Source organism: Festucalex cinctus, chromosome 12 (assembly GCF_051991245.1).
Source record: "Festucalex cinctus isolate MCC-2025b chromosome 12, RoL_Fcin_1.0, whole genome shotgun sequence".
Lineage (NCBI taxonomy): Eukaryota > Metazoa > Chordata > Actinopteri > Syngnathiformes > Syngnathidae > Festucalex > Festucalex cinctus.
The window spans coordinates 9,869,986-9,891,745 of record NC_135422.1 but is presented as its reverse complement, the minus strand read 5'-3'; the positions used below and the strand labels follow the sequence as shown (position 1 = coordinate 9,891,745).

The following is a 21,760-nucleotide window of genomic DNA, read 5'->3' as shown; positions in this document are numbered from 1 at the left end:
CCTGTTTTTCTTCCCCTTTTTATTACTGCGCTCATTGGCCTTTTGTGGCACCCCAGCAGTACCACGAGTGAGTCGCATTGGCCTCACTCCGGCTGTGGTCCCTCTACCCCCAAAAATAAATTGGGGAGTTGTTAAATTGTTGAAAAAAAACTAAATCAGATAAAGAATTATATATATTTGCAGTGCAAACTGGCAGGATTTAACGAGGAGCTAATTAAAATAAATCAATAGCACTGCGGCACGCTTTGCTCTCCCGCCTCTCGCTGTGCACTTTTTTTTTCCCTGACAGCCGCAATGCTTTTCTGCTGACGGATTCAATGTAAAAGTCAAGCTCTGCTTGGTATTGTAACGAACTGATGGGAATCTGTGGATTCATTAGAATTGTTTGGGGAAATTATCGGAACAATTCAAACATCCACAGCTAAGGCACAAGAGCAGGCTACGCTAAGGTTAGCATGTGATTGTATTTGGTCATTTCTAACCGTGTATCTTCAATAAATCAATGACCAATGCAGAGAATGATGTTCTCCCCTATTTCCATCTTGGAAGATGATAGTCTTTTTTTTCCCAAGAAGATACTGACCAGAAAAAAAGGGGGAATCTTGACGATAATACCGTAGCTAACAGGCTAAGCTAAATTTTGCTGACCACATATTTTCAAATGTGACAATAATGAAACAAGGACTTCCCTAATGTACTTCTCAGAAGAAATGTTTCATTCAAGAGGACCCTGTGGAGTATAAAATGTAGCAACAGTGTAAGCTAACATTAGCATGTGTGATTACTTTTGTCATTTCAAGCAGTGTATCTTCCTACAGACTGCATTTTTGGCTTATTTATGCTTTCAATTGGAACAGTACTAGGCCCACGACTGATGACATTTCACATATGATAAAATGGCCGAAAATGCCAATTGAGAAACAGGTTACGGAGCAAGAGAAAAAAAAGGATACGCTAATGTTAGCATTTTTTTGTTGTGTCTGGCCGTGTAGCTTAAAAACATCGCAATGATGAATCTGCCACTTCTCATTTGACATGGCCACCCCCCCATCCACCCCGTGTTGTTCTTTAACAGACATGATAGTTACAGTCGTGTTCTTTACAGGCAAGGTGAAAAGAATGGAGCGCGCCCAAGCCTGCCTGAGGAATCAACACACCTGTATGAAAGACGACCGATTAGAGTAAGCCAGCATGGCCGACTTGCCTCGGCACTGACAACTTTTTAAAGGGGGGGGCGATGTCTTGAACCCCCCCCCAAATATATATTTGTAGGTTTACATGAGGTTGCCAGGACTCGTCAGACCACATGCACAACTGGTCCACAGGGAGACCATCATTAGCTTCTCCCTGGATGTGGAGGGAAGACTTCAACCTATTTTTTTCTTCGCACACTCAGCCTGATTGGCTTCCATCCTGCTTGTAGCACTCCTTAAGGAGGGTTAGCATCCATTCACCTCTCAGTGCTATCAAACAACTTTGATTTCTCCGTCTGCATCTTTAATTTCCTCCTCCTCCTTCCTCTTTGTCTGATTCTTCTGGCGCTGCCTTTCATTCTTCTCTCCCGGCGTCGAGTGCCTGGTAATCGAGTGAGAGATTGTGCGACTCTGTGACCCGACACCCCTCCTCCTCCTCCCTTTTTTTTTTTTTTTTGTCACATATCAAACAGGGCGGCTTTGTGGATTAGCAGGGGGAACCGATAATGACATGATAGAAGCGTGATATTTCCCAGCAAATTGAGCGCCACGAAGACACGGCGGAGAAATAAGGACGATCGGCTTCCTTTTTGCTCGGGATCAGATGCTGCTCTTTCTCCTTTTTACTAGGCTGGAATGTGATGTCTTATTATGGGGGGAGATGGGCATGCATGTAATTCCAAAATATCTCAATACTGATACTGAAACGATATCACGGCAAAAAAATAAAATGTGAGGGCTTTTGTCTTCAATGGCTGAGTCGGTTTCCCACCACCTCGTTTGCCTTATTCTTGTTGTGTGAGATGCCAGAGGATGAATAAAGTACGTGACAGCTTCCGTTCTTTCCACATGTAAAAACATTTTGTAGGCGGGACTAATAAACAGATTGAAGCTAGCAAACTTAGCCTATTTCGTTTCCCAACCGCGCAGAAGTACAAATACTGAAAATTCAACTGTTACTTTTTTCCTCTTAAAATTACTACTTTATTCTTCATCCATCCGTCCATCCATCCATCCATCATCTACCTCATATCTGGGGTCTTCTTCATCATATTCGGCACAATATTAACTTTACTGTCATAATAGTAACTTTTTATTTTTGTATGATAATTATTGTGAATAGCAATAATTAAATAATAATAATAAAAAAAAGCTTTTTGACACCTCATATTTAGATGTCATTTTCATAAGATTCAAGATTTTACAAAACTTACTTATTGCAATATTCCAGCTTTATTGTCACTGAAAAATCAATATTTATTATTTAAATAATTCACATGATATTTCAGATTTATACTAACTATGGCATTTACTTAGTAAAAAAATAAAATATTTCAATAAAAATTAAGATTGTTTTGTAACATTATAACTATATTCTTAAAAAATGCCAACATTGAATTTGTATACCGTAGTTATATACCGTAAATACTATACTTTCCACTAGTAAAATGATTTTTTTTACTTTTATAAATGACAAATTTTTGACACATTATATTCTTATAAAATATATTTTATTCAGATTTGATCTATTTTTATATACATTTATATTATAAGTATAAAAAAATATTATTATTATTAGGAATTCGTTTTGCACAAGTATTACAATATTAAGTACTACAATATAATATTATGATTTTATTTTGAACATTTTAAAACTTTATTTTGTAGAGCCAATGTAATACAATCTTATCCATGTTTTTTTTTTACATGTACATTTGTCTATTTCACTAAATTAATATTCTGACTTTTCAACAAATTCCAACTTCTTCCCTTATATGTTTTTTTTCTTGGAATATTTTAACTATGAGTAATGTGCAACACACTGCGGGATGTATGACGTCACACATAGCACAAGCGAGGACAGTATGGCCCCTCCCTCCTCCTCACCTATTTCTTCATAATTGTGTCAGTGGCGTGCAAACGGGTTTTTCCACCGTGGAAGTTTCCATGATGCCGACATGGTAGTACCGACCGTCCGGCCCCCGCCGAGTTCCCCCGCTTTTGAAAAATTAATAAGAGCTTCAATTGCACATAATTGCTTTGACATATATTCACACACACACACGCACACACAAGTAGGGCTGTGAAGGGAGTTATAAATAGCGGCTGTTTGTGGTGCTGCAACTGCTGGCCGCAGGGACTCTGATGTGCATGGCGGACCCCAGAGCAAAACCTCACAGATCAGAAGCACCCCCCCGCTTCGCGCCCCCTGTGGTCCTCACTTCGGATGTGACACTCACAATAATAAAAAACAAACAAATATCTGCGTCACATGACAAAAACAACAACTGCTGCCCGACTGCTACTACACAAAAGTCAAGTGGAGTGGGATGGAACCCCGGAACATGAATTACCCACGTTTGTGGAAATGGACAAAAGTATTGGGACACAGGAAGTGACAGTGAACGAAAAGGAGGATTTGTTTATTTGCTGTGTACCGCTATTGATACATTGTTCAACTTCTTGTTTTTTTTTTTTTTCACTTGAGAGCACACTTGTTGGCATCTTAGACCAGTGGTGTCCAAACTATGGCCCGGGGGCCATTTATGGCCCACCAACCATTTTTCAGCGGCCTGCGGCACATGCTAAAAACTATTTGTACTGTTGGTGGAGACTACCACTACTAGTATTAAATTAATTTTAGATTTTCTATGAAAACATACAATTGAACTATTTACAAGTAAAATGGGAACATTTATCTTCCTAACACTGAGGAGATAAGGTGAATAATTGGGAATAGATTTTTAGAACCAAAAATTGTTTCTCCGAATTGTGAAGCTATTATATTGATTAACTGCTTTAAAAATAGTCAGATAACTGCAGATTGCTGTTGTTTTGGTTCTGTATGTGGGATTTGGCTGCTGTTTAATACAGGGGTGACTAATGGAATAAAAGGCTGGGCCACCCTAAACTTTTTTACCTCATTTCATTTTACAATTGAATATGTTTTCAAAGTAACTGCAATATATAAACAATAGACAATTGCTTGACTGATTATGGCGCAATGTAATGAACTAAAATGTAAAATTTTTAAAAGCGGCCCTTGCATCCTTAGATTTTTCTGGATGTGGCCCTCAGCGGAAAAAGTTTGGACATCACTGTCTTAGACTCTTGCCCATATACATATCGAGTCCTTATGTATTTTTTTCTGCAGTTGTATATGCAAAAAGGAGAGAGAAGGGGCTTTGGGCTGGAATGCAAAATGTGAAGCAGCGAGGTGAAGGCAAAAACAAGGAGCATGCCTCAACAAAGAGAACATACCTGCTGGAGGTTCACGGAGTTTAAAGAGCTCAGCCTGAGCGGCAAGATCCTGTCCACGCACACACACACGCACACACACACCCTCAAGGCCATTCTGTTACACCTGGTCACCTTTATCCGTTTCAGTCCCCCACACCCTCAGCCTTCCACACACACACGCACACACCAAACATTTCCCAGTGGCTGACACGCAATTCCCATGGCTATCTCCCTCAGCAGATAAAAGTAATTATTCCAAATGTACGCTGTCAGCTTGTCTGATCCTCGCAAGAAAATCTCCAGTCAGTCACAAGCTGCACACGCGTACAACAAAAACGTAAAATGTGTCCAAAATTAACACAAGAGGTGCAAAAGTGTTGCGGCAATGTGCATGCCAGGCCAGTAGTTGGCGATATCACTTGCTATGTACTTAATTATTTCATACTTAATTACTTAAATATACGTCACATGTAGTTTTTTTTTTTCTTGGTTTGACTGTTTTGTTTTAAATGTAGTTAGTTTTCATTAGTTTTTACAGTAAGTTTGTTAGATTTTTCTAAATATTTTTTTTTCATTAGCTTAAGTATTACTTTTATTTTTCTTTCACTATGGAGTATTTGTTTAGTTCAAAGGGGGGAAAATATTGTAAATATTTAAAGTACAATCCTCAAACAACTATTTGACCTTCTTTCTTCTGTACGGCCGAACAGTAATACTAAAATAAATGCATCTAAAATGAACTCTGATAAAAAACAAAGGACATTTTTGCTATCATTGTATAGTTAGTTTTATAAATGAAAGATGTCATTTCTGTTAGTCTTAGTGCTTTAAAAAACAATTTTGTTTTTGTTTTATGTTGTTAATGATTTATTTTTTTTCAATTTTTGATTTTTGTTAGTTTTCGTTTCCACTCAATAACTCCTCCATCTATGTAAACATATTTATTTTATTTTTATTATGTTTTTCTGTTTAAAAAAAATCATTAAAAAAAAATGTAATTTATGTATTGTATTATACTGTATTTCTATACTATACACGGTATAAAATAAAATTGTATTTAACTTTTTTTAATTTAATACAAAATTAATATAAAACAAAATATAATGTGACTTGCCTCACAGAACCAAGGTTGTTTTAGTTAACTCAAACTAACGCTAAAACTAAAATACAAAAAAAAAACGATAACAAAATAAAATGAAAACAAAAATGCTTTTTAAAAAAATGAAAACTAACTGAAACTACATTTTGTTTACAAAACTAACTACAACTAATTATAGCAAAAATGTCCGTTTTAGTCTTTGGTAATTCATTTAATGCATGAGCCTTTGGGGATGATTTTAAATGTGACTTTTAGTAGATTTATTTGAATAAAAACCCGAATAATGACGTTTGAAAGTATGTCACACAGAAGTGACGTAGAAAAGCACCTTCAGATGACGTCGCTCCCATGGTGTTTTTTAAATATTTTGCACAAGTAATATACATATTTTTTTTAAAAACTAAAACTAATACTGAAACTAACTAAAAATTAACTAAAGCTAAGCATTTATTAAAGAACGGAAACTAATAAAAACTAACAGAACCACCCTGAAAACTAATTAAAACGAACTACATTTCAAAAAAGAAACTCAAAACGAAATAAAAACTAACTAAAATGAAAAATTCCAAAACTATAATAACCCTGCACAGAACCAATTGTGTTCGTAAATTGAGGACTACTTGTAAACTTGATGAAAAGTTTAATATGGAAACGGTTTTTGAAGACGTTATTATATATAACATCCCCTCCAGCTCGTTTCAAGAAAACCTCCCCCGTTTGTCCCAACCAGATCCAAAAGAAAATTGAGGCTCATAAACAAGAGACTCGACTGTACTGACTTTCAATTTGAACTTTTCGCCATTTGCCCTTTTATGAGCCGGGCGGGGACCCCTGGAGGTGGAATGGGGGATGGGCCCGGGAGGTCTCGAAGCAACAAAAGAAGACGTAGAAGAAGAAACAGAAGAAGATGGCGCAGGTTGAGGTTGAGGAGTGGTCGCCATTGAGTGACATCTCGCCTCGTTTGCGGCGGCCTCATTAACAAACAATACGGCTGTGAAATTGCTTTAATGGCAAAGTCATAAAATTGCTATTCTGCTCACAGATGGCCTCCGGGCACTGGGAGGATTTTGGCAGGATTACGACGCCTTGCCCGCGTGCATTACGCTAAGTTGTGTTCAGAAAAAAAACAAAAAAAAATCTACACTTCCTCTATATTAGGGATAAATTTTGAAAAATAATCATAAATGAATATATGTTTTCCCTTATTATTGCAACTGCAGAATGATTTGATTCAATATGGTACAGCTGAGTTAAAGAGGGTGAGTTTCTTCTCATTTTACATACATATGAATGAACTTGTCAATACTGTAGAAGTGTATATTTATATATAAATTACATTCGAGCATTTTCTTTCCACATATTAATGCCTCCGCCTTTCTGCAAATGAAATAAATTAACCTACTTTCCCCTCTCCCACACTTGTCGACCTCTCCTCCCCACTGCTACAGAAATTACCCGTCTACGAATTAAAAAAAGAAAGAAAGAAAAAAAAAAAAAAAAAAAAAAAAAAGAGTCTCGCCCACACACAAAACGCGGCTCGACTTTATTTCAAACGCGCGAGCTCTTGTTTTTAAACGACCCCGCCAATAAAACCAAGCTGTTGAGGTATAAAAGAGCCAAAAGGTGCTGAGAAGTACAAAGACCCCCGCCCCCATTCACCCTCCACCCCCCTTCTCTTTCTAATGCTTTGCCTGCAATGCTTCTTTTCAGCTGCAGTTACTCCACAGCCTCACACAGGAATATAAGAGAATGTACTGTATTTTAGTGGGGAACTGTACGTTGTATTACAGTTCTAAGTGGTGTTGTTGCACAACGCTGTTCATAAACAATCTAAAGATGCAATATTTTTCAATTATTTCATTGTCAAATATTGCTATTAGCATGTATTCATCTCATGTTCCACTAATAAGGGAAAGTGAAAGGTGACAGTCTTTTGAATGATGCCTCATTGGGTGGTCCACATGTCAATCAAATACAAAATTAAACAGTCAGAATGGGTGAAAGAGACCATTTTTGGTCACCGTTGAGAGCTCGTAGTGAAAGGTTGATTTTCATTAACCTTGTTGTTGCGCTTTTATTAAATTTGTGTCAAAAATGAAGCTACACAGAATATGTCTAGAGGTCACAATTTTTTTTTTCCGTTGGTACAAAAAGACGTCAATGACGTTTCACATGATATGTTAGCATTAAGCTAACTAGTGATAGACCGATACGATACAGATTATTAGTAGTCAAAGAGGCCGATAACCGATATTTCAAGCCGATATTCATTTGCAGTAAATTAGAAAAAAATATATATTTGTCTTTAAAACTATATTGACAGATTTGTTCAAAAAAATTATAACAAATATTGCGGAGCTCCCAGGGTCATTAGCATGTGTTAAGCTAAATTAAAATAATAATAAGAATAATAATAATAATAATTAAAAAGCAAGTAAATCGATTACGAAAGATTTCTACTGTAAATAAAGTTTTCTAAAATTTCAACATAATTTCTTGATGTATTTATTTATTTTGTTTTAAATAATAAAAACTATAGGAAGTTCCCATTTTTTATAAAGTGGAAATAGATCCATAATAGATCCATAAATGAAAAGTTCCCTGCATCTCACTGAGTAGCAAATGCATGTGATGTTTTGTTAAGGTTCATAAATCATTTCAAAAGATCTTTGCAGTAAAAAATTGTCTGAATATGTTCCAAATGTGTTTACGATAAGTAAAAAGTGACTGTGAACATCTTACAATTCCTGATGAAAACCCCAAATTCGCTACGTTCACAAGGATTCACAAGCTCAGTGAGATGCTCGCTTTATCGGCCTTCAGATAAAAAAAAATGGCTGATGCTGATATTTGTCAAAATGCCAAATATCTCAAACTTACAATAATAAAACCCACAAGACAGTGAAGATTCCAAATAATTTTCTGTATGGAATCCTACTAGATTCTAACAGCTAGCTCAAAGGAGACACAAGTGGAGTGCCATAACATTTTTATTGAAGCAACACGTTTTGTTTTGATTGTCGACTCGCACAGCTGCTGTGGAACCAGGCCGTGTTGTGACCCGAGCGTCCGATAAAGTGGGAGTGGGTACCATTAATCACATTGCGCGTATGCTTGGCAAAAAGCAAACATCAACACAGTGGCGCGCATTAGCATCAGCTGTTTAATGGCTGCCAACTGAAATGGGGACGGCGACAACTGCTCAACCGGATCCAAAAACGTTCGCTCGCGTCGCAATCTGCCAATAGTGGAAATGAGCGTTTTGCCGCCGCCCTCCAGACGCGATTATTATTTGCGCGTGGAGAAAACAGCCAGATCAAATGAATTTAGCGGGTAGGTGGTTGGTGAGGGGAGGGGGGACACTTGGGATCTGACAACAGAGTCAATTCGGCTAATTAACTGCCAATTAGCGCTCCCTAAATGAGAGGGATCATGATGCCTGTGTTGGCATCGCCGCAGACTCCGGCATAACCCCCGCTCCCCCTCCCCCACTTCTCGCCGCCAATCGCGCGCACTGCGGCGGTATATTTAGAAAGCCAGGGGCGCAACATGGCCACCAACAGAATTCCCAGGTTGTAGCCAAAAAAAGGCGCTGACATTTCCATCTGGGTCAAAGTTAAGACGGATGAAAACGAAAAGGAGGATGTCGAGGAACGCTCAGGAGACTTGAAGATCTTCAAAGATTTTTGGAAAAATGAGAAGCTCGTCGTCATTTTACGATACATTTGGAAAATATGACGATTTCTTGTTGGCCGCCAAAACCGAAAGGATCATAAAAAAAGGAACATAAAAGTCAGTGGTCCTACAGTTCTTACTGGCCGGAGACGGGAGGTTGGAAAATGCTCTGAGAGGAACACGTTGCTGGCTTTGTTGGAACTTTTTCTTGGACATGCACATGGCAAACAAATATGTGCGCCGCTTTAATACAACGCTGACCTTCAAGTTAAGACTCAAACAGAATCAAGTATGTGACTCGTGCAGGGACAACATGAGCGTCAAATCTCAACAGCAGCATTCCACATTTCGTTAGCATTAGCATGATTGCCTTTAGGCTAACGAGCACAACATACATCAATGAAAAAATATGAACGTGTGTTTTTCTTATGTTTATGTGGATCCTCGGTCATCCAGATCATTGCTTGCGGAATTGGTGCAACTACACTCGTTTTGTTTGTTGCATTCATTGTAACGTTCAATAATGACTCTAGCAATTATGCCAACAGACTAATGATATAGCATGGAAGGAACCAGGCCTATGAATAGTCAAAATCCCCATATAATTGACACCTATTCAAATGAATTGCCAGAAAACAAGTTTCTTTAAAAAAATAAAAAAAAATAAAAAACAAATGCTGCTAATTGCTCCAATATAAAAAAAATAAACAAAAACAAATATTGAGAAAAATATTCTAAAAATTTCTCTGAGGAGAACTGCGAGAATTCGGCAAAATAAAATGTGTTTTATATCTCTTGATATATGTGGAAATTAGGTGACAAAACTACTTCAAAAATTTCAAATTATTTAATCAAATTATTTTTAAAATACTGAGAACATGATTCTCATATCATTCCGTAATAAATGTATTTTATTTTTAAATAATTACTATTCAGACTTTAAGTTTTCTTCCATGCATTATTTACCTAAAAAATATGTAATTAATTCAATAGTTTTCATTTTTTTAACTGCCCCATAATTACAAAAATAAATTGCATAATACAATTTTTTTTTAATTGAGTTAGACAATTACTCTGAAAACTTTTCAGTTTTTAAAATTAATTTTAATACTTTACAACAAATGCTTTTCCATACAGTTGTTAATAGCAATTGAAAACATATTTGTGATATAATATTTTTAATACATTTTATAACATCTGTATATAATATAAAATCATAACTAATGGTGGCATTTATTTTCATAATAGTAAGGATTCATGATTCAAAAATGTTTGGAAAAAAATTGTTAACATTTCGTTTCTTCTATAAATTGCAATACATTTTTCGTCTCCTTTGCCCCCTTTTTTTTGTACCTGCCTGGGATGCCCGCTCATGCCACTCATATCGCCAGCTGATTGATCCTTTCATAACAATAATAATTATAATAATAATAATAATAATCGTGTACTATGCCCTCGGTGGTGTGACTGGCCGCATCTTATTGCAGCTATTTCACGCCGTCAGTGGGCACAGGCCGTCTGGCGCCGTCGTCTGGCGGATATCCTTCCCTTATCATGTGACCTGTGCTCCGACACGGGGCAAAGGTTGGCTGAGAGCCGCCCCTGTGTCTTAATAACTCACTCATTGTATTCCTTTCTGCCGCTAATTAGAGCCTCTCTCTCTCTTTGCGTATAAGCGCGTATTCCCCCCTGGGCTGTAGAGACGAGCCAGAGGAGTAAAAATAGAGTGTGGCTTAGTGCCCTCTTTATTGTTATTAGTGCTCCATTGGCACAGCAGTCCGTCATCATATATGCCAAGAGGTGACATATTCTCTCTTTTCTGGCTGCCTGCGAAGACGAGGGAATAATGAGCGGACGATTTCCTGCCTTTCTTGTAGCCGCCTTTCTCTCGCCGTCATCCGTCATCTCGTGTGTGTTTATGCGCCGGTTGGCTGCGTTGCAGTGCTGGTAAATAAAGGCGGGATGTCGTGCTGGGTCCCATGCCCAGGATCCCGGTCAGGCCCCATTTAGCTCCAAATGATTGGCCCGTCGAAGGCAGCGAGAGACGGCGTCCTACTAGCTAGAAGCTTCACCTGGTCGTCTCGCAATCTGTGTCGGATAACCGCCAAGGCCCAACAATCCAAAAATGCGCACAGCTTACGGTTTTCAATCTTTCCAACCGTCATTGCAACAACCTCCTAAATCCTCACGTTTCAGGTGACCCCATAAACAGCATGATTGTTCAACTATTAACATTACGTTGTCAATGCGTGCTAGCCATTTTGGAAGAGAAATTTGGGAGCCCGCGTAAAATGGGTGGATAGAAGTTTTTGAGAAATCCTGCTAAATACACATATGGAGGCAATTCTTTTCTTTTTTAATGTGGAGAAAAAAAATGAGCCACACCTCACATAAAATTATTGGATAGTAGCAATAGAACTTTGCCATTTTTCATTTTTGGAGAACTTAGATAAATAATAACCATGTAGCTGCACTCTGAATACTGGTTCTTGGAAAATAGTTTCCCTGAGAACAATTGGGAATTTGACCACAAAAACGGCTCCGTATTTTAGAGCTGCACTCAACATAATTTTACTGGAATGTTTTTATTTTTATTTATTTATTTATTTTAACAGTAATCATACTAACTAACAGGGTTATTATAGTTTTGGAATTTTTCATTTTAAGTTTTGTTTTTTAAATTTAGTTAGTTTTTATTAGTTTTCAGGGTGGTTCTTTTAGTTATTTAAAAAATGCTTCATTTTAGTTCAGTTTTAGATAGTTTCAGTATTAGTTATTTTTTCTTAATGTGTATTACTTTTGTGCAATATTTAAAAGAAAACAAAAAAAACACTATGTCATCTCAAGGTGCTTTTCTATTGGCTGCTGCTTGATGACGTCACTTCTGTGTGACACGTTCAAACGTCCTTTTTCCGCTTAATATGAAAATAAATTTACTTAAAATCACATTTAAAATAATCCCCAAAGGCTCATGCATTAAATTAATTACCAAAGACTAAAACGAAGGACATTTTTGCTATAATTATAGTTAGTTTTAGTTAGTTTTGTAAACATAAAATGCAGTTTCAGTTTGTTTTAGTTTTTATAAAGCATTTTTGTGTTTATTTCGTTAACAAAATTGTTTTCTGAATTTTATTTTAATTTTATTTTTTGTTAGTTTTAGTTCACTAAAATAACCTTGATAATAATCAACAATCATCAATGGTAACTTTATTTATTTTTTATTTTCCGTCCTGTACTTAGGAATTCTGACCAGTGCATTAAAATTTTAATCTGGAGCCACACCCCATATAAAATATTATTTTCTATCTGGTAATTACGACAATAAACAGCGTTGAAAACATAATTTATCTTTCTACAGAGTTCTCCTAAGATGTGCTTATAAATGTAAAAAAATATCCTTTATCTGCACCACATATGAACCTGGCAGAAATCAGTTTGTGTAGTAAACATGCTAGCTAAAGCATTCACCATTTTTCTATTAATTATGTTAGAATTGCTAAATGCGAAAAAAAAAAAAAAAACTGCCTTTTTGCAAATCTACATACTAAGAGAAAGGACCAAAACCAATCTCCTTAGCGGAGGTAACTAAGGGTGAACTATGCACTCACGATACCTCTGTAAATAGCAGGAGAGGTCACAGAGACACATTAGAAATAACATGTACACACAGTATGCACACATTGGCTACCATTAAAAGCATAATCAAGTAGCAGCAGAATAGTGGACTTTAACCTTTTCCTGTGTTTTTATTAACGGTGGCCGACTAATGCGTTCAGGTGAGGCTGTTAGCGAATGATGCAAACGGGAGATAGCGACTACAAGAGACGAAAGGGCGGATGGACTTAAGCTTTTAAAGCGGTTGTTTTGGGTGCGTGCAGGTGAGCCGCAGGTAGAAAAGGGAGGACGGTTTGCCGGGTGGGAGGGGAGCGCCTGCAACACAGGGCGGCCTTGTGCCGTCGCCTGACCCGCAATTGTGGCGGAGGACAAAGCCCTGATTCAGCACATCCTTTCCCCCATGGGGGGGGAAGAGGGCTGGAAACCCAAGACGGCGTCCATCCAGCCCGACGCCCCCTCCTCCTCGACTAACCACCGGCCACCGCCGATCCGCTGTCTCTCGATCTGTCTTTGGCCCGTCACGTCGGCAGCCGCCACGCATCAAAGGCAAAGACAGAACAATGCGAAGGACTAGCCAGGAATTTGAAGAGCTTTTATTTTTAACAGGAATTTCGGACGGCAGCGGTGTGTCATCATGTCCCGGGCGGCCTATCTCAACGTGGAAAGAGAAACCGGAGACGGGCAAATAAAACAGTTATTTGAAAGCAGCGTGATATTCGTGGTATAAAACAGTTCTCCCTTAAAAATGGATGTAGCATCAGCAGACTTTGTAAGAGTACATTTGAATGACAACGCAAATTAAAACAAGCTTCGATCACATGATAGTTGAGAAATGTGTTGTTGTAATATGCATGCCAGGCCAGTAGTTGGCGATGTCACTTTAGAAACCAACAAAAGCAGCAAGTCATCTTATTGCGCAACTCTATGGGTTGAAAAATCCCTCATGGGATAGAATGAACTATTTATCCCTCTAACAGTTAACTAATTTGCTCCCCAAAAAATATAAATATGTCCTATTTTAAATAATACCAGTGTCCCAAAGACGTATTTATATGTTTTTTTAAAATGTTTTTGTTTTTTTTATTCTCGAGCATACAGAAGGCTTTGATGCCGCCTCAGAACTAAAGAGAATGGTTGAAGCAATGGTAGTTATTCCAAAAAACGTCCAGCGGGTGGCAGCAGAGTATAAGAGAACAACCAGGGCAATGTTGTAACAAGCTGTTTCCCGACAGTTTTAAACAGAATTGTGAATAATGATGAAACTTAGATATATTCTAATGCTAATTGCTGAAAATGGAAACAGATAGAAATATACTTTTTGTTCCTGATGAAAGAAGAGACTCTAATATTTCTTTTGGTAGATTCCATGTTTTATAGCAATAGCAATAACGTTTTTATAGCAACACAATATTCTGTGGGCCTTGCAAAATCAGTCAAAATCCAGTAAAATAGCAGAAGGGGGTTTCTCCAGTGAAAATGGCTGCGAGTGAATGTGTTTAAATTTTTCCCAATATATTAGTTGTATTTATTGTGTTTGTTTTCGTTAACTATGACAGTCTCAACACTTTTGCATCCATTAATAGATGTTGAGCAATATCGATGCTAATCTCTTGGAGTCCAGAACACTCAGAACTAGTCAAACACTCAGATATTTTTCCACTTTAGGGACATTTAGTCAAACAACTACCCTGACTCTAAGCTTTCTCATGATTGTACGTGTTCTTTGCAAACCCAGCACCACAACCACTCGACCACGAGAAACGCACCCTTTTCGAAAGTCTATCTCTGCCTGCTTCCCGGTTCCTGTTGTATTAATCACCATGACACAGGCGAAGCGACTCAATTTTCTTCTCCCGTAGGTAACGTGCGCGTCACGGCGAGCTCTGAGACGGCTGGCGCGAGCCATGAAAACAGGCGGCTAATCTTTGCTTACCGGTGTAATTGAAATGCTATCCACACTGTAGGGTGCATTAAAGTCTGATAACAGCGGTTCCTGTGGCCAATTTAAGTAGTTCGGCTCGGAGGGGGAATAAAGCAGGTGAGGGAGGAACGGGAGGTTGGGGGGGGGGGGGGTTGTGTGATAGATAAGGCTGACAAACCAGGCTAATTCTGCAGGCATGTTTCTCATTGTGATCCAAGAAAAATGAGACGGAAAAAAAAAAAAAATGAATCGGCGAAGCAAAAGAAAAAAAAATCAATTGACCCTCGGGTGGCTTGTCGGCCCGCACGCCTGATAAACCTAAAAGCTTCGTTAATGTGGGCCCGCCTGTACCCGGCAGATAGAGCACTTTGTAAATGCACCCGCTTTGATAAATATATTAAGGAAAGCTGCGAATAAAAGGCGCAGACTTGTCATTTGTAAATAGAACCCCCCGCTACACGGAATTAGAATGATAAAATGGGGTTCCATATAATTACGTTTGTGTAAGACCTGAAATCCGTGCAAATACCTTCCCGGCGCGCTGAAAGGAGCCTGTCACTTCAATTAATCTGAACATCACCCTAAGAATGTACGGAACCAAATTAAGCCGCAGATAAAACCGGGGCTAGTATTTTGATAAGTAATTCCTGTATCATTTCTTTGCTTCTGTGATCATTTTATTTAATCCACCACCCCCAGTTATGTGCTAAGCCGTCTACAAAGGCCTCACTGGCCTGGCCACCGCCACCTTAATCCCACCGTATAGCTGCCGTGCACCGAGGAGGGGGCGGCTGGCGCTTTTTGTGTGGGGGCACCGGTGGCGGAGATTGGTATGGGTTTTTTGGGATGGCAAGGGTGAGCAAAAAGGGGGTGGGGTGGGGGTTGAGGGGTGCTTGTGGGTGTGGGGGCTCCAGGGGTAGCTTATGATCTCCCTTAAATAGACCGCAGTCAATACATGTGCATCAAGCCACAAAGAGGCGCTGACTTAAGCGATAACCGGAACATCCTGGTTGCTAACGCATAATAATATTACAAAGCGTGTGTGTGTTTACATGTGTGTGTATTTGGGAGGAAGGGATGCACATAAACGGTTTTCACAGTTTAGGAAAGAGGTGGGGAACCTCAAATAAACGAGCTAAACCTTGGTAGCTTTTGCTGGCTAAGCTAGCCTAGCAAGTGCAGCACATACATAAATATAAATAAATATGACTCACTCTCTGATAGCTAATAAAATCATTCAAAGTCAATCAGCAATAGATGAATACAAATGTTGGAACCAGGACCATTTAGCTAGCCTCGTTAGCTTTTCCGCTAATGCCACAAATAGCAACAAGCCTCCTGATAGTAAAATCGGATTAGCCTCTGGGTTAACAGCTATCAAACAAAGACAAAGGTTGATTTTTGAGAGATTCTTATGACAATGCGGATGACCGCTTTATACATGCTAGCTAGTTCGCAATTCACTATTACGATCGTTCAAAAGCAATTAGCAATAGACATTGCAACCAGTTAGCCTTGTTAGCTTAGCTGCTAGCTACATGGATTTACACCCAGTCCTGTTGTAACGATCAAGGATATCAAGGAATGACATCCTTTATAGTTACTCTCATCCTAATAGTATCCTTAGCTCAGCTAGCTAAATTGCCACAGCTAGCAACTAAGACTTCCATTAGTGGCATAACTTTAGCAACATTTTTCCAGAGCTTGCATTTATCTGGGTTCATTTGTCATTGCTTGTGCAGGTGCAGATCCATGTACCGTATATATGAGGTCATAGATTCCCCACCCAGATGAATGAGGCAGCAGGAGGTTCAAATGTGGACTCACCAGTTGTTTACTTGTAAGATGGTGAGGCCCGTGTCTTGGGCTAGCTGCTTCTTCTGCTCTTCAGACGGGTACGGGTGCTGCGGGAGACAACACAAACACACTCATTAGCTTCATAAATATAGACAAGCATGCAACAGCGTTAAATTCCTTGTGGTTTGCCAGTAGCTTTTGACATTTTTTTTCCCATGTTGGCTGCATTGCACTGCACCTCCTTCGTGACCTCCACCCAACCCCGCCGCTCCCTCTGCACTGTATAGACATGGGCGGCAAACGCGTGCCCGCCCACACATCAGCGCAAACATACAGACACGTATATACAATTGAGCTTTACCTGGCCAGGACTGGCCAAACAAGTTTGTCAAAACTGTCAAACTTACTGATTCACTCCCACTCATACACAATGTATAGCCTCGTCATATATGTACATAGTCAAGACTTCATTGGCACTCCTTTACAGCAAAACAGTCTGAAATTCACTGGCCAGATTCCTTAAAAACAAATGACATCAAATAATTTGGATATGCAGAAAAATCAAATGGGTTCTTATTTGATCAATTTCCCGGCATTCAAGATTAATTTTCCATAAGCTTGGTAATGATGGTATGGGGAAATATAATAATAATAATAATAATAATAATAATAATAATAATAATAATAATTTTATGGGGTTATTGTTGGTAAATGGGTCACACCATCACAAAGCTTCAATAAAATCAGTTCAATTCATTGAATCATTTTTAATTTATTCGTTTATTTCAGGCAGCGGTCAACATAAACGGGACAACCAAATCATAATTTTCCAATCAATACTTAATACTTGGCTCAAAATTTTGGGTGATTTTAATTTTTATGAAGTCAACTTCTTGTCAATTATAACTCATAAAAAATGTATCTCATTTATATATTCAATATGACCAATATTTATTGCAGTTCAGAATTACCAAACATCACTAAATTATTTTTGTTTAAATATAGACCTAATTTATGTACGTCAATCCACTTTTTGCTAGATTTTAGATTGTTATACTTATTACTACTGTGGAATATGTTCATATCATCTCAGCATAAGTTTTAGTGATTGGAATACATTAAAAATGTAGTTTATATATACATTGAAAAAGCTTTGGACCCAGCATGGATCCCTGGGGAACACCACAAACATTGTTAATATCTTCTGATGTATAATGTTCCATTTTAACATAATGTACCCTTCCTGTAAAATAACTTTTTAAAATTAGTCCCTAGCTACACTAATGCAGTATTGTTCAAGCTCATTAACTCATTCACTCCCGGCTGTTTTATTGGATTGTGACTGATTTTGCAAGGCCCACAGAATATTGTTTTCTATTGCCGTTTTTATAATTACTACAATTTTTTTTCACCCATTCTTTGCAGTTGAGAGGTTGCACCAAAGCATTCTGTATGCTCTAGCATAAAAAAACCCCCGTATAAATACGTCTTTGTGATAATTAAAACATTTAACATAGAACGTATTTTTACGTTTTTGGGAGCAAATGAGTTAATAAGTTTTAAATGGTCTATTGTGTCATACGCTTAAAAGTACACAATTTTTCTGTTGTAGCCCAATTGCGATTTCTTCTATTACGTCAATTATTGCCAAGGAAAATGTCGGCCATTTAAGCTGTCGTAACAGAAATTTGCTCATCTTTTCATGCAATCCTGCTAGGTAACAAAAAAAAAAAGCTTGACATGTCACTTCACAAATATGCTTTTATATTATTGTAAGAATGATGGAACACATTGCAGCCGAGACGTTTCCACCCGAGGCCGCCATGACGCCACTGGTGTCGGCTCCGATGGCGGCGGCGTGTGCTGACGTACGGCACGGCGGGCCTTGGGCTGCTTGGCTATGAAGCATGACAAAACAACAGTGATTGCCACTGACAGATGTCTTTAAGGGCCAGATTAGAAGCCGGGCGCACGCAAACGAAACAAACGCGACACTGTGTTCCGCCGCGTCCACGCGAGCAAACGCTCGTGCGCGCACAGGGGAAATATTCAGAGGGTCGACACCTGCAAAATCAGCGCGCGCAAGAATTCCTTTTAAAAGATGACACTTAAATCCTGCTCGATTTTCAGGTGGTTTCAAGCTCCATTAACATTCTTCGCCTTCAAAGAAAACACCTACAGGTCTTACTCTTCTTTCCCCCCCTCTAGCTTCTTTTCCCTTGTATGCCCATAGCAGATTAACGCAGGAGCGCCTGCTAAATTAAGTCAATTGTGTTTGTGTATTGATTCTTTTTGTGCTGAAATAACAGATGCACAGTGAATGTAACAAAAATGGGGGGAATAAAATCTTAATATGCATCCACACTACACCGAAAATGTATTGGGTCTTACATAGCCGATTACAGACAAAATGTCCATCCATCCATTTTCTTGACCGCTTGCTCCTCACAAGGGTCGCGGGGGGTGCTGGAGCCTATCCCAGCTGGCTTTGCGCAGTAGGCGGGGTACACCCTGAACTGGTTGCCAGCCAATCGCAGGGCACACAACGACCGGCACACACCAAACACACCAAGGGACAACTCAGAGAACCCAATTAACTTGCCATGCATGTCTTTGGAATGTGGGAGGAGACCGGAGTACCCGGAGAAGACCCACGCAGGCACAGGGAGAACATTGCAAACTCCACCCATGAAGGCGGGACCTTGGACTCGAACCCGAGTCCTCAGTACTGGGACCTGCTAACCAGTCATCCACCGTGCCGCCCCAGACAAAATGTAAAAGTTGAAAATTTGATGATTTCCTACTTGGTCATCTTGCAAAATTTGGGGAAAATCATAAGCTGTTCTTAGTGTTGCCTGTTGAAACACACTCAGATTTAATTAAAACGTGAAAAAAAGTGCACTCAATTAACAGACAAGCCTCCTCAGGTCAGACTCCTGTCTGTGCCGAGGGATTCATCTAATGTGTCGTGCTTGCTGATAAGTCAAATTATTGTAATACAAAATACACTTTTTGATTGCCAGGTGTTGACAGTTCTTTGGCTTGGCAGACAGAGCGACTTCATTGACTTACATGCGTGTGTATGCGTGCGTGTGCGTTCGTGTGTCTGGGCACGTGCAAGCATATGAGTAAAAACATGACACAGATATGCCACTTTAACACCTCTGAATGGCTGGTGATTTGTGTTTGACGTACCCTTTTAGAATTTAGTGCAACATTATATATAAGTTAGGGGTGTCATTCGAAAAAAATTGGGGTGTCACGTGTCACAAAAATTGTAATCGTAATTAATCTTATGATTTCAATAGTTAACTCACAATTAATCACATGGAACCTATCAAAAGAAAGATTCAAGTCTATTCTTTCAAAAAGTATGTTTCTCTGTTTCCATTTTGCAGCAATTAGCATTAGAAGAGAGCTAAGTTTCATCAGTTTTCACAAATCTATTCAAAATTGTAAGTAATTGAGCTTTTTTTCTACATGGCCCTGGTTGATCTCCTTTGCTCTGCTGCCACCTGCTGGCCGTTTGTGTAATAACTACCATTTCTGCAACCGTTCTTTGCAGTTGAGAGGCTGAATCAAAGCCTTCTGTATGCTCTAGCATAAAAAAAAAAAACAAAAAAAAACACGTATATATACGTCTTTGGGACACATAGAATATTAAAAAAACAACGTATTTGCACGTTATTGGGAGCAAATGAGTTAAGGCAAACAAATGTTCTTGAAAGTAACCTAAGAAATATGTATAATGTCAGTGGCTCCCCTCCGCCTTTTCCACCATCACTTATGTGCTTTCACATTATCGTCGACCTCGGTCAAACTCACGGCCTCCTTTTCCACGCACAGAAGACAAACAGTGAGGATGACGTGGAGGAGCAGCGTCGATTGGAAATGGGAATCGGTCATTTACATTGTATGAAGGCTTCTGCAACCCATCAAGACTGCTGATGAATACACGTGCCAGCAGAGTATCGTACCAATGATAATAACGAACGGTCAGAACTAACGGGAAAGATGTCTCATCAAGGAGAGTGAGGTTTGCTAAAATGACCTGTGGAACAGCTACGGACGACCATCAACACTGCGAAATAATTTGTCAAAGGGTCAAACTAACATTGAGTCTCTTTTTATCGGCAATCTGAAACCTCTAATTTCATTTCATCAGGAATAACCAATCTGGGACAAAAAAAACATGACTTAGGTGATGTTAATCATGTGTTGTGACACATTGTAAGTCACGGCTTCAAATTGTGGCCAACAATTTGATAAAGTACTGAACCCACCCAGTGTGTGTATTTTGACTCCAAATCGGGCGGGTCCTTTCCTGGTTCCACTGTATTTGGTTCACCCATATCACCCCGATTGCCTCCCCCCCAAAACCCCGAAAGCCACATGCACTCAGCAACCCTCCAACACGTCCCTTTTTACGACTGCAGGCCACCCACACTTCATGTTGTGGCAGCTTTCCTTCATGCATGTCAGACACAAACACACAAGCAAGCGTGCACACTAACGCGCAATCGCACACAAACTGATGGACTTGAGAAGCCGGCGGCCGTGGTGGGCCCGCCGGTGGTGAGGCGGCTGCAGCCGTGAAATGGGAGAACGACTGTTGCGACCCCCGAGTAACCTCGTCACGTTAATTGCGGTACAAGTGGGCGGGAATCGCAGATACCGAATTTCGCAAATGATACCTGTTGCGTCGCGATATGACGGTTGCGTCATCTATGATGGATCATGAAATCTATGCAACTTAGAAAGGAAAAAGATCAGTTCTATGGAATGTTATTGGATATGAAAGTGAAATTAATTTAAATATGAAGCTGATACATTTTTAAGGGGCGTTGAAGGAAAAAAATAGAGGGCAAATTAAGAGTTGTGGAGTCAGCATTTTTTTTAATTAAATTAATTTAAAAAACTTAAATCCAGTGAATAAATAATACGCAAAAAGTACATTTGCATATTTGGTCCATTTGTTTATTTATTTATTTATTTAATTCAAGTATTCATTTATTAGTCTTTTTTTGGGGGGCACTGATTAGGAGAAAGAAATATTCAGGATCTAAATATACGGCATGCATAATAAAATTTCAAAGAAAAAAAAATCACACCATCTGGATTTTTTTTCCCTTTCTCTATATACTGAATGCATGCTGTAGTTGTAGTGTACATGGAAAATGAAAACATAAGTTAAGTCCACATCTTTATCCAAATTAG

The 21,760-nt window shown here is 38.9% G+C and overlaps 1 protein-coding gene across 7 annotated transcripts in view; it reads right to left on the bottom strand.

Annotated features, from left to right (window-relative positions):
• Window positions 1–21,760, bottom strand: part of LOC144031636 (homeobox protein Meis2) — a 117,120-nt gene that overhangs the window by 17,610 nt on the left and 77,750 nt on the right. For all 7 annotated transcript variants that reach the window (XM_077538965.1, XM_077538966.1, XM_077538959.1 and 4 more), the window contains exon 9: window positions 16,574–16,650. In XM_077538965.1, coding sequence (XP_077395091.1) covers window positions 16,574–16,650 — 77 coding nt within the window. The remainder of the gene's footprint in view (window positions 1–16,573; window positions 16,651–21,760) is intronic.